General features: G+C 45.4%; 1 protein-coding gene and 1 long non-coding RNA gene across 6 annotated transcripts in view; one reads left to right on the forward strand and one right to left on the reverse strand.

The window, feature by feature from the left end:
* ROBO3 (roundabout guidance receptor 3) overlaps positions 1–23,316 on the forward strand; it is a 358,202-nt gene that overhangs the window by 281,855 nt on the left and 53,031 nt on the right. For all 5 annotated transcript variants that reach the window (XM_079954914.1, XM_079954915.1, XM_079954916.1 and 2 more), the window contains exons 6-8: positions 3,936–4,063; positions 16,293–16,417; positions 19,447–19,618. In XM_079954914.1, coding sequence (XP_079811040.1) covers positions 3,936–4,063; positions 16,293–16,417; positions 19,447–19,618 — 425 coding nt within the window. The remainder of the gene's footprint in view (positions 1–3,935; positions 4,064–16,292; positions 16,418–19,446; positions 19,619–23,316) is intronic.
* On the reverse strand, positions 3,959–11,999 carry LOC307204001. Its single transcript, XR_013833440.1, has 3 exons — positions 11,250–11,999; positions 9,993–10,098; positions 3,959–4,098 (listed from the first exon to the last, which is right to left on the reverse strand). It is a non-coding gene; the product is annotated as an uncharacterized lncRNA (long non-coding RNA).

Genomic DNA, 23,316 nt, shown 5'->3' on the forward strand with positions numbered 1-23,316 from the left:
TGCTCCAACTGAGGAAGCCCCAGCTGGGGAAAAGAACACAAAACAGAATCTTTAAAAAAAAAAAAATATTACTTTTAAACCTTACAAAAAAAAAGAAGAAAAGAAGAAGAAAAGAAAAAAGACAAAAAGACAAAAGAAATAAAATACAATACAATACAATATATAAACAATGCACAACACAACATTAACACATTAAACTAAACATAAAAAAATTAAAAAACATACATCATACCGTTTCAATGCCCTATCTTTCATTCCCTCGTTTCATCGACCTCCTCTCACCTCCCTTTTTGTATTCCACTTCTATTAATTATTTCAGCAATTCCTTTCCCTCTTTCTCTATTTTCTGTCATATAATTATCTTAACTTATTTTAACCTTATCTTCCATTAATACCATAATGCTTATTTATACTTAACTCCTTATAACATTTCTACTAAAGCCATATAATTTCATTCCAACATTTTTCTAACACTCATTAATTTTACAATATTTCTATAAATAAACTTTAAACTTTTTCCAATCTTCTTCCACCGTCTCTTCTCCCTGGTCTCGGATTCTGCCAGTCCTTTCCGTCTATTCCATATGGTCCATCAACCTGGTGATCTTCTGTCCGAGGCTCTTAACTCTTTTCCAAGTCCCTTCTGCAGATCTTCTTCATATTTATACATGCACTTTACTTTGTCTTCTGTTGAACTTGTTCTTAATTTCCTTCCTTTGATGCCGAGGAGTAGATCTTGGGGAGGCTCCAACCTAGCAATTTCTTTATTCCTTCTCGACAGATCAGCCAAATCTCCGTAGTTAGCACTATAGTCCAAAAGATGTTTCAGAACGTGTTTCAAAATCCCTCCAAAACTGAAAGTCCCCACAACTCCAATCTCCTCCTGGCCCAAGTCCAAATCCCAAAGATCAGTACATCCCTGCATGAGGGAATCTATCCAACTTTCCTTCTCAAATCCAAGCAAGGTTCCAATCCTCAAAATCTGACTTTCTCTAAATTCAGTCATAGAAGGCAACAACTTATATTCATCAAATTGCCTGTGTAAGACTGGGACTCTCTCCACTTGTATTACTTTAGGTTCAACAACAACTTTCTCCCTTGCCTTCTCAACAATTTGCCATGTCAAAGTAGATTCCTGAAACAATTCCTGAATAGTTTCTGTATAGATGTTCACTTTTTGTCCCAAATCAGTCACTTTTTATCCCAAATTGTCAATTTTGATAGTCATCACATCCGTCTTCTTATGAAGCTGTTCCAATGAAGCACTTATCTTGCATAATGCAATCACTAAGGCTTCTTCTGTCGAAATTCTTACCAATCCAAGGTCAATCCCTGGTTCTCACAGTTTTTTATCTCTGCAGCTGGTAATCCCCCCAGCTCCACTCCTGTAACAGTTTCAAAGGCTCCCTCTAGGTAAAGGTAAAGGTACCCCTGCCCGTACGGGCCAGTCTTGACAGACTCTGGGGTTGTGCGCCCATCTCACTCAAGAGGCCAGGGGCCAGCGCTGTCCGGAGACACTTCCGGGTCACGTGGCCAGCGTGACAAAGCTGCATCTGGCGAGCCAGAGCCGCACACGGAAACGCCGTTTACCTTCCCGCTGGTAAGCGGTCCCTATTTATCTACTTGCACCCGGAGTTGCTTTCGAACTGCTAGGTTGGCAGGCGCTGGGACCGAGCAGCGGGAGCGCACCCCGCCGCAGGGATTCGAACCGCCGACCTTTCGATCGGCAAGTCCTAGGCGCTGAGGCTTTAACCCACAGCGCCACCTGCGTTCCCATCCTCTAGAGGGAAACAATTTCTATTTGTATCAATCCTTTTAAACACAGTTCAAGCAACAAAATTAGTTTCAATTTTCGGTTACTTTTACTCCTTTTTAAATGCAGAAGGAAACAATGGAAACAATATATTTCTCTTATTTGCTATCTGTCCACATACGTTTTATTCACAGTCAATGAACTTTCCCAAAACGTCAGTCTTACTAGCAGCCCGTTTCCGGTGGTAATTTATCTTTCTTCGCTCTCTCTCCTGCAGGCTTACACGATCCAAAAATTTCCCCCTCTTCTCCTGCTTCCAGGGGGGGGGTTAATGATTTTAACCGATGGAGGTTTAATCCTTTACAGAAGACTTTCCGAGACTTTAGCTTGCAGCCTCTTTGCTTCAGTCTATTTACAAAAGGGGAAGGCGGACTTCCTGTTTTAAACCTCCCCATTTCAGTGCCAAATTAAGATGTTTAAAAATCCAATTTTCCGTTCTACTCACGGGTAGTTGTTTTAAGATCAAATTGTCCACAGGAAAAAGTCAGTGCTCTCCGACAACAGCTATGCGGCTTCACTCCGTGAAAGAAGCAGTCAATTCGAAGCACCGCGCCACTCACCCCACATCGCTTCGGATCCCCGAAACCGGGTTTCCCCGTGAGTAGGGGAGGCGCAAAAGGTGCCAGCCGAATCCCACGTTCACAGGCTTCTCCTGCCTGTGATTTTTGGTGGGTCCCCGCCTTCGCCGTGGCAGCCAGACCCTAATTTCCACGAAGCAAATTCCTCCCGATCAGAGGAATTCAGCCATTGCTGGAGGCGCCAACCCGGAAGTCCTACACACAACAACAGAATCTGTAAAGGGCACCAGTTGACAGCTAAGGGGGGGAGGAACTAGAGGCAGAAGGAGAAGGCACAGCCTGGTCACCCAGAATGCAGTGCACCCTCCCGTCACTGTCATCATGCACATCCTCACTGATGCAGTTTGTGTCAGCGTACTCAACAGACTTGCAAGACTTGCACAACAAGAGTCTTGCGAGTGAGCTTGTTTTGCTCCATCTTTAAAAGCACGTGCGAGTGGAGAGAGTATGTGTTGACTTTCTTCACCAAAGAAACAGAAACAGACTTCAAGCGCAGTTCAGACTGTAGATGGGGGTTTAGATGACGGGATGTTCCTTCCCCCAGCCATGAAATAGAAGAATAGCAGCACTTCCTTACACATAGCAATTTGGAGTGTCAGGGGAAAGGCTAAGCTAAAACCCTTCTTGACATGCTGGCTTTCTGTGCGCAAGGCTAATCTAAAATTCTTCTTGACATGCTAGCTTTCTGTGAGCAAGGCTAGGCTAATGTCAGAGACTGGGCAGAGGAGGAATGGTGGAGACCGCCTCCCCCATCCTCACCCTTCCAGAGAGAAGGAAGAGGAAGACAGTATAGATCAGGCATAGGCAAACTCCGGCCCTCCAGATGTTTGGGACTACAATTCCCATCATCCCTAGCTAACAGGACCAGTGGTGAGGGATGATGGGAATTGTAGTCCCAAACATCTGGAGGGCTGGAGTTTGTCTATAGATTTACAACAGGGGTTTGAAGGAGGTAGCAGCTCAGAGGCAGATGAGGGGAAAAGCTGGGAAATCATGGGACAGCTGGAACAACACCCAGCTGACACATTGCCATTAGAAAGCATTCCAGACCCCCTCTCTCCCAGAACCTGGTGAGTCTTGAAAGTAGGAGAGCAAAGAGCTCAAAGACAGAGGGCAAGTAGCAGTACCCATAGAGAATGAGGAATGAGGAAGAGGGAGAGATGGCGGGTGGAGATTCACTTGGGACAATGCCATTGGCTTCTAGAGCCTCTCTCTGTAAAGATTGAAATAAAAAATAAAATAAGAAACTTTTCCTTGTCTTTCCTGGGCAACCAGCTGGGAGTCATTGACAGCATCCTGACAGCTAAGCTGACACGCTAGCTTTATATGTGCAAGGCTAAGCCAAATTGACATGCTAGCTGTCTGCATGCAAGGCTAGACTAAACCCCTTCTTCCTGACTTTCTGTGTACATGGCTAGACCAACACCCAGTTCCCCCCTGGCATTTTGGTACAGCTGAGACACAAGTTTTCCACTTCAGTTAGAACTGGGCTTCGGTGACGTGACAACTCTTTCATTCTTTTGCTTCTTTCCTTTAATTCCAAGATCGGAGGTCCAGAATGACAACACTCTGCGCATCAGCCGGGTGAGTGCAGAGGATGAGGGCACTTACACGTGCGTGGCAGAGAATAGCGTGGGCAAATCTGAGGCCTCAGGCTCCCTTAGCGTCCACGGTGAGTATGTCTCAATTGGTTGAAGATGTTTGTTCCTGAAGAGGGTGCATTGTGGGGTGATGAAAAGATAAATGCAAGAAAGGGTAAAAACACATGTCCACTCAGCTCACATTGCCAGGGCAGCTGCTGTATGTAGCTTAGTAGCACCAAATCCAGCATCAAAAACTAATGCAAACAGAGTCAACTAATCACGACTAAGGTGCACAGGCTGTCGGGAAACATTGATTCGGCAAAAATTCACCCAATAATTCAAGGAGAAGTGGTTTTGCACATTGCCCCTCACCTCTTTGTTTTTCAGTGATTCGTTTTTCCACTTCATCAGCACATTTTTACCTGAAGTAAGGCCCACTGAGCTCAGTGGAGTTTTCTCTGGGTAGACACACATAGAACTGCACTTTCAATTTCTGCTTCCACGCTAACTCGGGCTTCTTTTTCTTTTCTTTTTGGGTTTGCTTTCAAATAAAGCAACTTCACATTTTTTGCAAGGCATTTTTGGTGTGTGTTTTTTTATAGAGAGCAAGAAAAGAAATCTAAATGTAGAATATGTTTCCCCCAGTATTTTCACTTTTTAAAAAAGGATGCATTTTTAACAAGCCTGCTTCGGTCACTGCTCTAAAAGTGTGCATTTTTCTATCAATACTCAGTTGCTGTCCGCTATAACGGTAGGCCTAAGTGCACAGAAGGCAGCCATTTTTTAATGGTGGCGCCATTTTGAATTTCTCAATGTGCACCTGAAAACCCGGCATTCTGAGAAAAGCAAAATGGTGACCGCCATCCTTCCAGAGCTCTGATTCATTTCTCCCCCACTCCCCAGAACAATGTCACTGAAAAAGTTATTAATTGAAACACCTTGTTTCAAACTAGTTGAACCACCTTCTATGTCATTTTATTGCAGTCTACTTACATAATTCTGTCCACCTGAAGTTACCTTCACATTCCGAATTATCTGATCTTCTCCATGGAGCAGTGCTCCCAAAGGACAACCTGTCATTCTCCTGTTCTGGATTTCCAGGACTGTTTTATTCACATTACTAGGCATTCACAGTTGGTCTCAATTTTCAGTTGGCCATATCTCTGCCACCCACCAATGATAGGTTTTTGATGCACACAAGCGCGTAGATACATTAATTACAGCACTGCACAAAAAGAATGGTATGATCATATCAGGATTCCCTTTTGTGCAGTGATTGTTCAGTGTGCATGATGTTTATGTGCTGTAAAATGGAGACATCAGCTGAAAACTATGGCCAATGTCACATGCGACAATTCCAAAATGAATTGCAGAAATGTTTCCAAGTTAAACTGGAATGCAGGCAGGCTGGAACACAGAACAGAGAGATGGCACACAGAACAACAGAGAAACATTGGACACCCACCCAACTTTACAAACCAGGCTTCCTCTTCTTCCGAATTTTGTAAATCACATCCTGTAAAAACGTTCCTTCTAACTGCGGCTCGATACGAGTCAATTGTGTGCTGTAGCACATATAGACCTATAAACTGATGGGTCTCTTGGCCGTGAGATGTATTGCATGAGATGTGTATAAAATAAAGAACGGAATAAGACACCGTGTGTTCTTTTTTTTTTTTTAATAAAATTTTTATTAGATTTTCACATTTTACACACACACACAAAACAAAAACAAAAACAAAAACAAAACATGTATAATTTCATATTCTTACTTTCTTTACCCCCTTTCCCTGACTTCCCCCCACCCCCTCTTCATACATCCCAATTCCAATAATTAATTCAGCAAGTTCTTATCTCCCATCTTTAACATATTATTATTATTTTAAAACTTAGCTCTTTTTACTTATCCACATTTAACTTATCCAATTCTATTATAAACATTAAATCCTTTTTCTAAGGTCGACCTAATTTCCCTTCCAAGAATTTCTCCCTTCGTATATTAATTAATTATATGTCATAATGGCCAAATACAAAATCATACAATTTTGAAATTCTATTCTCCCCTCCCTCCCTACCCCGGTTTCCATCCCTTCCCAAGCAGATATCCCCAAAAACAGTTCCTAGCCCGGATTCCTCACATCCGAGGCCTTCAAGTCTCTGTCAGTCTCTCTCTGCCGATTTTGTTGATAACCCTTTTTGTTGGTCCTCAGGTCTCGAAGGAGTTCTGTCACAGTCACATCAAATTTTCTTCCATCCAGAATATTTAAAAGCAATTGCTGCAAAAGGTCAGCTGATCTCCCATATTCAAAGAGGAAGTCCCAATCATATTTCTTTATTCTTTTAAATTCCAGTATTCCAAGGGCTCCAGGGACTTCCTCCTTCATCTTTCTCATCTTTCGCAGATTTGTAATCCGAAGATCTTCTTCTTTATTTCCTGACAATATAGGCTTCTGATTGGTATTTTCCTGTAGTTTTTTCACTCCTTCTTTCCTCTCCACCAATTCCAAAAACGTCTCTTCTGGTTCAGCTGCAGATTCCTTATCAGTCAAATCCTTTATGCATTCAGCAGAGTTGTTTGTTTTAGAGTTCAAGGTCATAAGTTCTTTATTCATAACCGTACTCTGCTCTTGCAGCATTCCCACGAGAAAAAACATTTTTTCTATCTCTGCCAGTAATTTTCCCTCTGCAGCCATTGTAATGTCTCTAGTTCCCCCTAGGGGGATTCCAATTACTTGATAGTCCTTTTTCCAAAAGTCCGTTACTTGTTGTTTATAGCTACGTTGTTTCCAACCACCTCAATTCAAATGCAACACTTTTAATTCAGAGAGTCATTAAATAACAAAGTTCTTAACTTTAGCCGCCCGTTTGACAGCTCCTTTGACAGCTGTCAAACTCCTTATTCTTTTTCCTCCGGCTCACACACAGTACGCTCCCGGGTTCGGGGGGGGGGGGGTTACACAAAAACTTCCAAAATTCCTCACTTTCTCTCCAGCACAAGACTTCTTCTGTCAAATTCTTGGAAGTATCTTTTATCTGACACCAAAAACAGTACTCTCCACCTTAGTTCTCCGATCCTTGCTTTAGATCGTTTGTAGGTAGGGGGGGTGCGGACTTCCCTTTAGCACATCCCCCGGTTGTACCGAATTCAAAGGTATAAATTTTAAAGTCCGGATTCCATTCTACTCACGGGTTGTTCTTTTTCCAGTCCGAATTTTGGGAAAAAAGTCAGCGCTCTCCGGCCATGGCTGTGCGGCTTCGCTCCACTGAAGTAGCGGTCTACTCACAGCACCACGCCACTCCCCGTACCCTCTCCTTAGCCTTTAAAAAGGCTCTACGTGGGTCGGGGAAGGCGCTTAAAGGTGCCCGCCGAGTCACCAAGTCCGCAGGCTTCCGCGCCTGCGGTTTCTAAGGGTCCCCGCGTCGCTGGCGCGGCAAGACCCGTCTTCAGCAGAGCCGATTCCCTCCGGAGCTCGGAGGGAATCCGCCATTAGCCGATCGCGCTAACCCAGAAGTCAAGACACCGTGTGTTCTAGGCAGAGGGGAAACTGAGCTGCAACCAGCAAAGTGTCGAAGGGGCAAAACATTCCTATTCTTTCCCTCAAAAAATGGGATTAACCAGGAAATGGGGCAGATTTGGCCCTCACTCCCAGAGCATACCCCTTTCCTTATCCCATTGGATGCTTCTTACTGAATTAAATAAGAAGTAGCTCTTAGAAAGACCATTCTAGTGGGACCAAGCCTACGCCTTGCTCCTGAGAGTGCATGGCAAATCTCCACTGATAAATATCCCAGGTGTGCTTAGTGCATCACTGTTTTCATTGTAAGGTAAGGTTCGGCTTTGGGCTGAATAGTCTTCTGGGCGCCCTCCCCACCACCCATCACTTCCTGAAGCATTGGGGGAGCTTCCTGTTCATATCTGCTGAGCAGGGCCCAATGCCGTCTCTAGGAGTGAGTGGGCCCTCAGTGGGCCCTGTTAACAGGGAAGAGGCGGCGTGCTCCAATTGAGAGCCCTCGTAGGTGGCATCAGATCTTCTTGGCAAAGTGGAAATGGTAACACGGTTAATGGGGTGGGCCCTCTGCTGGTCTTAGACCTCCAGCAAATGTCCAAGCTTGTCATTCTCTGGAACAAGCTGTGCCCTAGACTTCTGTCCCAAAGTTTGGCCCTGATGGGTTTCTCAGTTTGCTTCATGCTCTTGAGATCAGTGGCCACAGGAACACACATTGTAACTGGAATTTGTTTCACCTGTAAGGTACAACAGCAACATCTTGGCTGCGGGTCCTGCAGTTCCTTGCATTCTCTGCTAATTCCCAGCCTGGGTTTAAGAAGATGCACAGCTGCTTATTAATGTGTCCTAGAGCCACATTATTCCCCTACTTAACATATTCAGTTTTTGCATTTTACCTCTGCTCTGTCCCAAAGGTTCAAAACAGACCACCCTTCTATAAAAAGCCCATAGCATGAAATTGAATTTTATTTGTAATAAAAATCTCAGTGAAGTCTCTGGCGAACTGTAGAAGAATAAAATCTAAACTAAACATCCATCTCCTCTCCCAGTATTAACTCTGGTCACTAAAGCTCAGTCCAAACAAGAAGACCTTATAGCATTAGCAGAGGCTTCTCTAGCTTTGGCATGTCTCTAAAGGGAGGGAAATCTGTGGTTGTAGCATGCCACAGAGTACATCTGTACTTCATATCGCTTTGGCAAAGAGATCGGCTCAGATTTGGCCTTTGGTTAGCCTTGCATTCTAATTCTGGGTCTCCCTACTTGTTGACGCTTTAAACATTCATGCCAGATTAATTTGATCCAACTCATCTCATGCTTTTTTATTTTTTTGTTTTTTTTCATATGTTCTCTTTGGTCCAGTTGGCCCATTCCGTAAGTATTCATTTCATCTCATTAACACTGCTGCATGCTGGGATGACTAAGGGTTGGAGTTCCTTCGTCAGTTTTGTGCATGTGCCTTCTCCCCGCTTTTCTTTTCATTTCCCTTTTTGAAACCACAGTGAGAGCAGTATTTGCCGTGTGAGTTCTGTGTTGCGTTTGCCCAGTGCTAAGAGGAACTCATTGCGCCTGGTTGTCTAATTAGCCTTGCTTGCCGGACGCGGGTGGCGCTGTGGGTAAAACCTCAGCGCCTGGGACTTGCCGATCGCATGGCCGGTGGTTCGAATCCCCGCGGCGGGGTGTGCTCCCGTCGTTCGGTCCCAGCGCCTGCCAGCCTAGCAGTTCGAAAGCACCCCCGGGTGCAAGTAGATAAATAGGGACTGCTTACCAGCGGGAAGGTAAACGGCGTTCCGTGTGCTGCACTGGCTCGCCAGATGCAGCTTGTCACGCTGGTCACGTGACCCGGAAGTGTCCTTGGACAGCGCTGGCTCCCGGCCTATAGAGTGAGATGAGCGCACAACCCCAGAGTCTGGCAAGACTGGCCCGTACGGGCAGGGGTACCTTTACCTTACCTAAGAGGAACTCATTGCACCTGGTTGTCTAATTAGCCTTGCTTGTCCAACCTGGTGGCCTCTAAAAGTTGGACTTCAGCTCCCATCAGCCCCAACCAACATGGCCAGTGGTCAAAGATATTGGGAGCTGGGAGTCCAAAACAATTGGAGGGCATCAGGAAGTGGAAGGCTGGTCTAGATCTTTGTGCATCCCTCCATCTCCATCATTTTCCAACAAAACAAGGTGGTACGGCATTTGGGTACTCTCCAGCACTGTTTTTCTAAGACAGTGGTGGCCAAACTTGGCTCTCCAACTGTTTTGGAACTACAATTCCCATCATCCCTGACCACTGGTCCTCTTAGCTAGGGATGATGGGAGTTGTAGTCCCAAAACAGCTGGAGGGCAAAGTTTGGCCACCACTGTTCTAAGATAAGGCTAAGATGCCCAATTTGCCATGTAATCCTATGCACTTGGCACACTCCTTATCTTAACCCCAGGTAAGGATGCATAAGATTACAGACCTGCGTGTAATCCCACGTTTCTCTACTCCACAGTAAGTCCCACTGAGTATAGTGAGACTTACTTCCTGGTACTTGTATACTGGATTGCTGCCATTAGCGTTTTCATTCCTTTGTGCTCCCAGGATTCAAGTGCCATCTGAACTGGGCCATGTTTTCAGCAGTTGGTTTCTGGAAAGAATGCATAGGATTGTACTTGGCTTCTGTCTTCCACAATGGGCACATTTCAGTCCCGACTCTCTTGGAGTCTTCTCTGTTCTTCAACAAGAGCAGCCAATGTGGTAACCTCCAGGCACTGTCAGACTCAAAGTCCCATGAGCCTCAGATATCATGGCCATTGGCCGGAGATGATGGGAGTTGTGGTCCAGGAACACCACATTTACTACCCCTCTTCTAAGAAGGATGTAACTTTCCCACTGATAATCAAGTTTTCTTCCCTTGCGCATGCTTTGCCAAGACTTTAGTCAACAGTGATGATTCTCATGGGAAAGGGTTTTTCCTACCACCATTTGAAGCAAGGTGATTGCTGCATACATGGGATAAAACATATTGTGTTGGAGATGGTTGCAACTTACCGGTACCTTTCAGTGAATGAACTGATTTCAGGATTTGCCCAATTTCCCAGTAAGTGAAAGAACTGGACAAATTATAAAAATAAATTCACTCCCCCCAAAGTGTTCCCAATACATACCACAAAGTTTCCAGACTTTTAACATTTTTGCACACGAAACCTTCTGGTGCAACCCCAAAATTTATGCTTGGAACTGCTTCCCAGACCATTGGTTTGATGCCACCTCACTTGCTTCATTCAGAGTATTCTGCAAAACCCACCTTCTCTGCCAATCCTTTGGCACAACCTTTGCGCCCTCCCCCCCAGCACTGCCCCTGCTTTTAACACAGCCTTTAGCTATGCCCAGGGATGCGGGTGGTGCTGTGGGTTAAACCACAGAGCCTAGGACTTGCTGATCAGAAGGTTGGTGGTTCGAATCCCCGTGAGCTCCAGTTGCTCGGTCCCAGCTCCTGCCCACCTAGCGGTTTGAAAGCACGTCAAAGTGCAAGTAGATAAATAGGTACTGCTCCGGCCGGAAGGTAAACGACATTTCTGTGCGCTGCTCTGGTTCGCCAAAAGCAGCTTAGTCATGCTGGCCACATGACCCGGAAGCTGTACACCGGCTCCCTCAGCCAATAAAGTGAGATGTGAGCTGCAGCCCCAGAGTCGGTCACGACTGGACCTAATGGTCAGGGGTCCCTTTACCTTTACCTTAGCTATGCCCAAAGCACATGCAGCTGAAACAACCCCATATTGCTTTCCTGTTTCCCACCTGCCTCGAGTTCCTTTTTCCTTCCTCTGTGGTGAATTTTAGACTGTAAGCTCCTCAGGGCAGCGATCTGACCACTTGCCCTCCATAAAGCACTCTTCACACCGTTGGCCCTACATAAATAATGGAAAAGGTAATTGCAGAATATGAATTTCCCCAGTCTCTAAGCGCTTAGCTGCAATAAAAAGGAAGGGGAGGGGATAGCTGCTTGTGAACTAGTCCATGGCGCCATGCCTTTGCCTTCAAATGCATTTTTGTACTGTGACATCACTTGTTAGGTCGACAGGCTTGCCCTGCATCTGTGGCTTACATATCCCTAATAACAGCCCTGGGAATAGCTGCTTTTGCCCTTTCCTCTGACGCACAGCAGCCCCATCAAGGGCTTATCTTCTCCTTCTTCTCCTTCTACCCTTTTCTTTTTGCCAATAAATCACCCTCTCTAACAAAGCACGCTTCTCTTCTTGTAGCTGTGAAGATAAGGGCCCACAGGTGAGCGAGAGATGCCAGGTGATAGGAGACGCTGCCTGCCTTGGTCCCCCCTTTCTTTGCTAGGCAGCCAGCAACCCAGTTCAATTTCCTGCCTGAAGGGGGGTGGGGGGTTGGCCAGCCATCATCTCTTATCTCCATGCTGAATTTGTGGGCAGCAGGGACCATTTTCCTTAGACGCCCCAAGGTCGTTCCTGCCCTCTGAGTTTCTTTTTTTATCTTTCCCTTTGAAGTGGGGTGAGGCGTTGCTGGAGGGGCAGTAATGAATTTCCTGAGTCACAATATCCTTTCCATCATCCAGACTCCTCCAGTCTTTGAAGTGGCGCCTGGTGCAGTCCGGGTGTGTGTGTGTGTGTGTATAATCTGGGAAGAGGGCTTTCCCAGCAACCATTAACCAAAGAGCTGAAATGGACCCCCCTCCCTCCCTCCCATTTACATTTTTATTTGATTGTGGAGCAGGTGGCATCACCAAGACAGCAGGCTGTTGCTCTGGAAGGTCAGAGGTCTCCTGCCTTGCATCCAGGCACATGTTAAGAAGGACCCTGCTCATCCCCACCCCCTTCTCGCAGAATCGGCCCAAGGCAGCTGATCTCTGATTTCAGTGCCAGCCAAATGACCCTTCCTGTGGCTGCTGGCTGCCAGGTTCCCTCATAACACACACACATCATTTGGTGAAGTGATTTCCAGGGGACAAAGCCTGACCTTCAGCAAAGGAGAAGTGGCCTTTGCCAGCCCAAAAGAAAAGGCTGGCAGATTCTTTTCCTCACTTCCCTCCCTCGCAGGATTTATGGGCATTAAACGTGGGGAGGGAGGGAGAGGGAGAGAAATGGAGAGAAAGAGAATGAGGTTGTTCCGGACACTGTGACGAAACCTGACCCACAGCCTCAAGTTACAATAACCTACACAGACGTTTGTAGAAGTGGGCCTGACCCTACCCTCCAACTTTGGATGTTTTTTTTTGGGGGGGGGGATTTGGTTACCCACAGTGCTTGCGCCAAGCGTTGGAAAGTCAGGATGATAAAAATCAAGGCAGGAAATATCCTAACCAGCTGATCACCCCAAGGCTTTTGTACATTTTGTGCTGGTAGTATGGCCCTAAAAATTTGTTTTTCCAACCTTTGAAGGGTGAGATTTCAGAAACCTTTCATGTTTCGGAGTGTGCTACCTATCTGAGACTCTATCTCAATCTTTTGTGTGTGACTTCATTTATTTCAAATATGTATAAAATTTTAAAACAGCCTTTGCTTATGGGTCTCTTAACGTGATTTTATGAGCATGGAAGTAGAAAGACAAAAACTACACAGGATTGTGTTCGCTTGGGGTTGAAGCAAAGGGTCACTGTGCGCTCTCAGATGTTAGGATCTGGAGGCAAAGGAGAATGATACAGAAGGCTGATCCAATATCATAAATCAAGACGTGCTAAATATCTTTGTGGCAACTTGGCTGGAGTTTGGGAGGATTGGATATGAGAAGCCCAAGTTTCATGCTCATCCATGATGCTAATTGAGTGACTTTGCACAACATGAGGGCACCCCATTCAGACAACATTGAGGCTGAGTAAGTGCCACATCCACACATTCAGTTGGACATCTGAATGGAGCATCATACACCAAGGGATAACTCACCTGCAGTCTTCCAGACAGTGGACTTCCATCATCTCTGACTATCAGTGACCCATATCTTTGGTCCAACCCAATTCCAGTGAAACTTTGGTAACTGCTGTCATGATTCATCACTGCTGGTTCCTGAAATAGCAATCACAGTTACATGTCTCATGCTGCCAACTTTACTGCTGTTTCTCCCCACCACTATCAAGCACAGTGGCTCTTGTGAGCCAACCCAGGACCCGGAATAGGAGCAACGTAGGGGGCAATGGAACTGGGCATTGCTGCAAATTTAACTCCTGTCTGCATAGATCCTGTCTGCATAGATATAGGGACGCGGGTGGCGCTGTGGGTTAAACCACAGAGCCTAGGGCTTGGCGATCAGAAGGTCGGTGGTTCAAAACCCCGCGACGGGGTGATCTCCCGTTGCTCGGTCCCTGCTCCTGCCAACCTAGCAGTTCAAAAGCATGTCAAAGTGCAAGTAGATAAATAGGTACCACTCCAGCGGCAAGGTAAACGGTGTTTCCGTGCACTGCTCTGGTTCGCCAGAAGCGACTTAGTCATGCTGGCCACATGACCCGGAAGCTGTATACCAGCTCCCTCAGCCAATAAAGCGAGATGAGCGCCGCAACCCCAGAGTCAGTCATGACTGGACCTAATGGCCAGGGGTCCCTTTATGTTTACCTTTAGGGGGCAATGGAAGTGGGCATTGCTGCAAATTTAACTCCTGTCTGCATAGATCCACACATACCCACCCCTTCCCATGAACCATTTCTAGCACCAGTCAATAACTATTAAACATCAGGAGGATTCCCCCCCCCTTCCATGGAAACTCTGCCAGAAAACCCCTTGCGATTAGCATGCGGATAACCTAGCACTCACAACTTCATTAAAGTAAGGCTTGCAGTGATCAGCATGACAATAGTACACCTGAAGCTCCTTCCCTCCCTTTCTTATGGTGCCTGGTGCCCTATAAATACTTTACAGCTCTGCAAGAGGAATGGGGCATTGTCTCTCTCTCCTTCTCTAGGTAGTTTGGGAGGGAGGGCAAAGAGGAGATAAGGCAGGCGATTAGCATTTGTAAAACCCGGTGCCATTTGTCTTGCATTGAGAGGAGAGAAAAGGTTCCAAACCAGGCAGAGGTGCTCAGGGAGGAATTTAAATCTGCAGCATTATTTATGGCCGGGTGGCTGATTTAGAGGGTCTTTTTTTTTTTTCTTGCCTCTCTCTGTCTCCTCCTTTCCTTTCTTCCATTGCAAGATGATATCCTTTGCATGCATTTATAGACTGGGTTTTAAATAAATAAATAAATAAATAAATAAATAAATAAATAAATAAAGTCCAAGCCTATCTGGAAGCACATTAATATGTTTGATTTCCTCTGTGAAGTTATAGCTTGTGTTGCTTTATCATACCCCAGTGGTTTGCATTTCTTTCTTTTTTTATCTCTTCCCTTGTTAAATGCCTCTTGCTGTTCTTGCTTTAAAATCTTCTGGGTTGCCCATATACTGTGAAAGCAGGTGCTCCAGATATCTAGAAACATTGGAAGCCACCTAATTCAGAATCAGATCACGGGTCCAGCTAGTTCCTTATGGTCTGACTGGCAGCATCTCTGCAGGGTTTCATATAGGGGTCTTTTCCAGCCCTACCTGGAGATGATGGAGCTTGATCCTGGCACCTTCTGGACTCAAAGCATGTTTACTGCACCAGTGAGTTCCACCCCTTCCCCAAATGAATGAGCTATAAATGAGTCGGAGCCAGATAGAAGAGGGTCAGAACCCACACAATCACACACAACATACAACTTAATTTTCACAACCCCATTCCACAAGAGGACCAGCAGGTCTTTCAATCCATCTGGATTAAAAGATGCTAACTCTTATGAAGCTCATTGGCTGCTGCTATAACTATTATTAGTTCAAACCAGTTAAGAGAGAGAAAGTAATGAAGGCACTATATTTGACTGTCCAGACATTCTTTTTCCAGAGGCGAGATTTCACATGACACAAGAGGTTCCCAGTGAATAGGTAGTTATTTCCTCCCTATTTTATAAGAGGGTGAAAAGATAGCTACAAAATACATCTATTAATAGACTCATAGAGTTGTAAGAGAACCTGAGTACAGTGGTGCCTCGCAAGACGAAATTAATTCGTTCCGCGAGTTGTTTCGTCTTGCGATTTTTTCGTCTTGCGGAGGGCGGATTCCCTGGGTATTAACGGTTGTAAGAAAAAGGAAACAAGCTCGCAAGACGTTTCCGTCTTGCGAAGCAAGCCCATAAGGAAAATCATCTTGCGAAGCAACTCAAAAACCGAAAAACCCTTTCGTCTTGCGCGTTTTTCGTCTTACGAGGCATTCGTCTTGCGAGGTACTACTGTATCATCTAGTCCAACCCACTGTGATGCAGGAATATGCCCCATACAGGGATCGAACCTGCAACCTTAGCTCTAACCAACCGAGCTATTGAGTGCTGTCAATGTCTTTGGGGCAGAACCTTTATTTTCAAGCACACACAAATAGCCCAGAGACAGGACAGCAGAGTATAGCGACCAGGAACAAGAACGGAGAATTTATGTCCCTCCAGAATCAGCGGTTCCCAACCTGTAGGTCCCCAGATGGTGTTGGACTACAACTCCCATCATCCCTGAGCTCTGGCCTTGCTAGCTAGGGGTGATGGGAGTTGTAGTTCAACAACATCTGGGGACCCACAGGTTGAGAAAGGCTGCTCCAGACGATGGTGTTGGACTTCAGCACCTGCCCCTGCCAGCATGTCCAAAGGTCGGAGATGAGGAGAGCCGTGGTTGATCTGGAGGAGCACATCTTCCCAGTCCCAGGGTTATAGCACTGGGTTTGGAAATGAAGAACCTAGGGCTGGACGGGTCCAGGGGTGGGTGCAGGTCTTAACTCTCCCAAAGTCTTAAACCTGTTTGTCTTTGACTTGCCTCTCCTTTTCTCTCAGTTCCACCACAGTTGGTGACCCGTCCTCGGGATCAGATTGTAGCCCAAGGCCGCACCGTGACCTTTCAGTGTGAGACCAAAGGAAACCCACCGCCAGCCGTGTTTTGGCAGAAGGAAGGTAGCCAGGTAGGTGCGGCCTTACCCAATTCAGCATGGTTTCTTGCCTTCCTTTTGTGTAAATATGTGCCCGTGTGCGCATGCTGAATCTTTCGGCTTGCTTTTGTTCTGAGATGCAGTTGTCACGTGTGGTCAAATTCCATGCAGGAGTATGATGGGGAGGGTATAATGTTAGGGATGGATGGGGGAGTCTCTGTGTTGGAGAGGTGGTATTATTACAGTGGTACCTCGGGTTACAGATGCTTCAGGTTACGTACGCTTCAGGTTACAGATTCAGCTAACCCAGAAATAGTACCTCGGGTTAAGAACTTTGCTTCAGGATGACAACAGAAATCGTGCGGCGGCAGCAGCGGGAGGCCCCATTAGCTAATGTAGTACCTCAGGATAAGAACAGTTTCAGGTTAAGAATGGACCTCCAGAACAAATTAAGTTCTTAATCCGAAGTACCACTGTATTATTATTATTAATAATAATAATAATAATAATAATAATAATAATAATAGAATTTATATACCAGCCTATACCAGGAGGTCTCAGTGCAGTTCACAGAAAAGATCAACATAAAAACCAGAATACAGTGGTACCTTGGTTTTCAGACATCTCGGAAGCCGAATGTGTCAGCTTTCAAACACTGAAAACCCAGAAGTCGCTGCTTCAGTTTTCGAACACTTTTTGGAAATAGAACATGCCATCCAGCTTCCGTATTGAGTTTTCCGGATAGAAATGCTTCTGGAAATGCCTGCTTTGGTTTTTGAACATTTCGGAAGTTGAATGGTCTTCCGGAACAGATTACATTCGAAAACCAAGGTTCCACTATGTGTAATGACAATTTTTTAAAAACAACAAGCCGATAACACACCCCCCCCCCCAAAAGGGAGCGATCTGTGCTACTGCTGCTGCCAATAATGAGTCCCATCCCTGAAGATCTGTTGGAGAATCTCTCCTCCTCCTGGAGAAAATTGGTGACATGCTCCTCCCAGCTTCTCTGCCATGAAATAGTGAGAAGAATTCTGAGGGGCTGTAGCTGTAGCTTTTCTCCTGTTCTGCCCACCAAGGATACAGGATGCTGTTATGTCTCTGCAGCAGGGGTGGGCAACTGAGCCCGATCCTTCCGTGGGCCAACACTGACTGGTGGAACAGGGGACTGGTGAAAAATTGAAGCGGTCTCACCTTTGAAATACATCTGAAATTGGTTTCAATGAAGGTCATTTGGAAACGGACTTCAAAGGAGTGGCAGCCATGCCTTCACCTGCTGTCACCTGTGATGTGTCGACAGCAGGGAAAGTGGACCTAGTTTGGGGAGAATGGCCTTCCAGGATAAATTAGGCCCACGAGCTAGAAGTTCACCACCCCTGTGCTGGACAGGCTTCATACTTCCTGGACCATTTTGCTTTCTGTTTTTCTACTAGAACCCCAAGCTCTACCAACCAGAACCAGGTGCAAAATACATAGTTAGATTTAAAGGCCATATTTAATCTTTGAGCATATTCTGAGTTCACAGGCCCTTCACACAAAAGCTAACTACAGTGGTGCCCCGCAAGACGAACGCCTCGCAAGACGGAAAACCCGCTAGACAAAAGGGTTTTCCGTTTTGGAGGTGCTTCACAAAACGAATTTCCTATGGGCTTGCTTTGCAAGATGAAAATGTCTTGCGAGTTCCTGCGGGGTTTTTTTCCCATCCCCTCCCCTTTTTCTAAGCCGCTAAGCCGCTTATCAGCTGATCCGCTAAGCCGCTAAGCCGCTTAACAACTGATCCGCTAAGCCGCTTATCAGCTGATCCGCTAAGCCGCTAAGCCACTTATCAGCTGATCCGCTAAGCCGCTAATAGCGCTAATCTGCTAAGCCGCTAATGGGCTTGCTTCGCAAGACGAAAAAACCGCAAGATGAAGAGACTCGCGGAACAGATTCTTTTCGTCTTGCAAGACACCACTGTAAATTTCTTTATTCCAGTAGCCTAAATTAGGTAGGGTTGCCATATGGCCGGAATTTCCCGGACAAAGCCAGGAATCAAATGTCTGAAACAGTGTCTGGACAGGAATAGCTTAAATGTCCAGGAAAATCTGGACGTATGGCAACCCATGTTGGAAGCATAGTTTTTGGTGAATTTTATTAAAAATACAGTGGTACCTCTGGTTAAGTACGTAATTCATTCCGGATGTCCATTCTTAACCTGAAACTGTTTTTAACCTGAAGCACCACTTTAGCTAATGGGGCCTCCTGCTGCTGCCGCACCGCCGGAGCACGATTTCTGTTCTCATCCTGAAGCAAAGTTCTTAAACCGAGGTACTGTTTCTGGGTTAGCGGAGTCTGTAACCTGAAGCGTATGTAACCCAAGGTACCACTGTAGCTCAAAAGGTTCTTCTTTTTTTGAGATTTTGCAAAAACAACACAACAACTTTGCCCTCACAACAACAACAGAGCAACTTTGTGTCCCGATTTCCACTTTTTGAAATATGACAACCCTAAAATAGGTGAGAAATGTCATTTTGGTTTCAGTTCCTAGCTGGAACCACAAAACGAACCGTAGTTACCTGATTTCAGACATCACAGTGAACTGTGGTTAGTTTAAAACCCAAAGCAGATGCTTCTAATCTCTTCCTCGCGCATGTAAAATAGGGGAGGGGGAGGCACATGAGCTCAAGACTTGCCACAGCTCATTCACACAGCAGGAAACCACAGCTTCCAGTTATGTCTGAACTAGCCTGATGAAGAGAGGAGCTTTCCAAGACGATGGTGTTTCACCCATGGCAGGCATAACTCCCTTGGAGTTATGTATTAGGATTAGACATACTAATACATTTCATTACAAATACAAGGTACCATTTTCTTAAGCATCTTTGGAGATTCGCCCATTATCTCTTTTTGATCCCATGACAACATTCCACAGAAGCAAGGGGGGGGGGACTGTATTGTGTCTCTCAAGAGGGGGACATTCTGGGAACTGGGCAGTGGGGAACTGGACGGCAACCGCATTCTTCTTGCATGCTTCCAGGGGATGGGATTTGAAAACGCTTTTTCCCCCATTTTATTTTCTACAGATCCTGCTTTTTCCTAGCCAGCCCCCTCAGGCGATGGGCCGTTTTTCTGTGTCTCCAAGCGGCGAGATGAACATCATGGACGTGCAGACTTCAGATTCGGGCTACTACATGTGTCAAGCCATTAGTGTGGCAGGGAGCATCCTGGCGAAAGCTCTCCTGGAAGTGGAAGATGGTAAGTTATCTGCGAGTGGAAGATAAATTTTTCACGCCTGGGACAGTTTGGAGCGAGAGGCGCTGATGTACACTGACTCCACACAGATTTAAATGGGAGGAAATGCTTCCCTAATCCTGGGGGGGGGGGGCAAGGCAAGTAATGCACAGACATGCTTATCATGTTCCTTCAAATCAAATAGCCGCTTATTAAGGAGGCAGGGAGTAATCCCAAAGTTTCTCAGCCTCTGGGGATGACTCACAGTTTAGCAATTCTTGGATCCAATTTCATTTATTACTTAGCTGGAAGTGAGAGTGGCTCCTGCCTTAAACATGGTGATAGTGGTGTGTGTGTGTGTGTGTGTGTGTGTGTGTGTGTGAGAGAGAGAGAGAGAGAGAGAGAGAGAGAGAGAGAGGTTGCAGCCCTGACCCCCCTTACCTGGGAGTAAATTCCTATCAATTTAGTAAAACATTTCCGAGCAAGATAGTTAGAATCACGTTGTCGGTGAGAATCGTGAAGTCATAAATCACAAAAAACAATTTGTTAGAGAGTCACAGTGGCTCAATTCAAATGATCCTCCAAACCATAGTTCAGAACAGAGGTTTTTAACCTTTTCGAGTCCACAGCTCCCTTGACCAACTACATTCTTTCTGCGGCTCCCATTTGAGGAAACACACTCTGAGCCTCAGAAGCCCAGTTATGTCACCCCTTGCCTGTAGAGCTGGCAGCCCCTCGCCCCTTTTCGAACACCCTCCCTTGTGGAGTCTTCCCTCAGCCTCCTCTCCCCTCTCCTTGGGTGTCTCTGAGTCTCCACCCCCTCCCTCAAAGAGAGGTGCCTCCTCATGCCACCCCATGGGGGCTGGAAAAAGGGTGCCCCCCAGCCTTAGCAGCCTGACAGAGACTGGCCAAAGGTGGACATGAGGCAAACAAGCCTTGGGGCTACAGGTAGGTAGCCGTGTTGGTCTGCTGTAGTCGAAACAAAATAAAAAAATTCCTTCCAGTAGCACCTTAGAGACCAACTAAGTTTGTTATTGGTATGAGATTTCATGTTCATGCACACTTCTTCAGATACTTCTCCAGCCTTGGGGCAGCAGAGATGTGAGAGGACATCAGAGGAGGGAGGGAAGGAAAGAGGGACAAAGGCCGGTGTTGCCCAAGGCACCCCTGACTCTCATTCAAGGCACCCCATGTTGAAAACTGCTGGTTTAGAGGATTGGAAATAAGCCTCTGGCATTAGCTCCTCTCACCACTTTCCTCTGTCTCACAGCTTCCTCTCCATTTAGCGATAAGCATAGTTTGCTGCAATGTCCAAATTAGCCAACTAGGTTCGCACTTGCCCTCAAAACCTGAATCAGATCCCATAGTCTGATTGCTAAAATGTCTGTTCCGCGCCTGTAAGCAGTCAATTTTTTAACACAGCAGCACCTGCACTCTGGAACTCCCTGCCCATTGACATTAGGCAAGCTCCTTCACTGTACTATTTTTGGTAGCTGCTAAAAACCTTCTTCTTAAGTCGGGCTTACCCTGATATGTAAAACTGGTACATGTTTTAAAGTGTGTGGGGTTTTTTGTTTTTTTTTTGTAACGTATATTTTAACTGCCTTTTTTTCTTTAAGGTTAACTTGTTTTAAACTCTGACTTTTATAGATAACATTAATGTATGTTTTTGTGAACTACATAGAGGTTTTTTTTTAAAGTAGCATACAAATTCTATGAAATAAAATAAAAATGGATGGGCAGGCATAAACCGTTACAGTGGTACCTCGAATTACATACGCTTCAGGTTACATACTAACCCAGAAATATTACCTCGGGTTAAGAATTTTGCTTCAGGATGAGAACAGAAATCGGGCTCCGACGGCACGGTAGCAGCGGGAGGCCCCATTAGCTAAAGTGGTCTTCAGGTTAAGAACAGTTTCAGGTTAAGTACGGACCTCCTGAGCGAATTAAGTTCTTAACCCGAGGTACCACTGTATTGGCCTATTCAGACATTACCTTGACAAGTTTCTGTTCCTGCTGAACAGGAAGTGGGGAAAGCTGTTGTAACAAAGAGGATGGCATGAGCCCCTGGCATGTTGACAACCATCCATTCTATGGTTTGAACCTGTTACGCCATTATTATTTTTAAAATGTAAGAGGATACCCTAAGGGTCTGTGGGGGGGGGGAGAGATTGCTGTTCACGTTCTCTTCCATCCATATTTTTGCATATGATTCACAACTATTTTTTACTGTCATCGCCCCATATTTAAATCAACATCTTGCCTTTGTATCTAACCAAAAATAATGAAATGCTGCTACTAACATGACCCGCAGCGTCAAACTGAAAAAATAAGTTGATGGAATCTTAAGTAGTTTGTTACATTAGAGCAGTTTCTCTCCTTCTTTTAAATGCATATTTGAGAAAGTAATGATGGGGGAGGCAGCTGGGGGAAATGAGAGGATAAGAGGGCAAGACTAAAACACATGAGTGGAAATTTCAGAGAGGCATATTATGGTCGCTGGGCTGTGGGTTGGGTGTGATGTCCTCAAAGATCCCTTCCAGCCCTAAAAGTCTGCGATTCTAAGAAAAGACTTCTCAGGTACATGGGCTTTGCAAGCCCCCCAACCCCAATAATGACCTCAAGAATCTTTCTCCTGACATTTCCCTAAGACCTACAAGGGCTGGGCTTTATAGGGTCTGTCCGTTTGGGTTACATGGGAGCATTGAAAATAACATCTCAGACAAATCCTAGAATATAAACAACAAGGATATTATTTTTCTTATTTTTTGCAGGAGGGGCAACAGGCTCTGCAAACTTAGATCTTGTTGGTTTTTCTTGGGTAATGGAGAACTCACCAAATCCAGCTTTAGCCCTGCTTTCATTAAACATAGATTCTGACTTCACCATCTGACATAAAGATTTAGTGTTCTTTTTACTGATGTCCAGACGTTTGGTGCTAGCATATTTTTGGAACTCTCAGGCTGAGCTACCCCTCAAGATATGGTTCAATAGCATTTGGGATGTAACTATCTCAGAGCGACTAACCTGGCTTAGAAGAGTAGCAAAGGTGTTGCTTAGAGAGATAGCTTTGTTGACTCACCTTTCTTTTATATGGAATGGAAGAAGATAACAGTTCTCTGCCCCATCAGCTGAAATTTGTCGGTGGTGATGCTATACAGTGGTACCTCAGGTTACATACGCTTCATGTTACATATGCTTCAGGTTGCAGACTCCGCTAACCGAGAATTATTACCTCGGGTTAAGAGCTTTGCTTTAGGATGAGAACAGAAATCGTGCAGCGGCGGTGCAGCAGCAGCAGGAGGCCTCATTAGCTAAAGTGGTGCTTCAGGTTAAGAACAGTTTCAGGTTAAGAACAGATCTCCAGAACGAATTAAGTTCTTAACCTGAGGTACCACTGTATTAACCATTAATGACTTAAGAACATGTTTTAAATGACACAACGTACTCAATGCAATGTTGTTGTTTTTGTGGAGATTGTATTATATAACTAGGCTTGTACCCAGTTATTATTAAAAGTTTTATTATTTTGGAAAATTATTTTTTTTTGAAAAATAAGAGAGAAAAGACATGGTGTATCCTAAAGAATGACACCAGTGTGTGGTTCATTGTCAGTAGTTCAGTCAATAGACCATGAGACTCTTAATCTCTGGGTTGTGGGTTCGAACCCTGCTTTGGGGGGGAAATTCCTGCATTGCAGGGGGCTGGACTAGATGACT

Source organism: Podarcis cretensis (assembly GCF_951804945.1).
Source record: "Podarcis cretensis genome assembly, chromosome: 15".
Taxonomy (NCBI): Eukaryota; Metazoa; Chordata; class Lepidosauria; order Squamata; family Lacertidae; genus Podarcis; species Podarcis cretensis.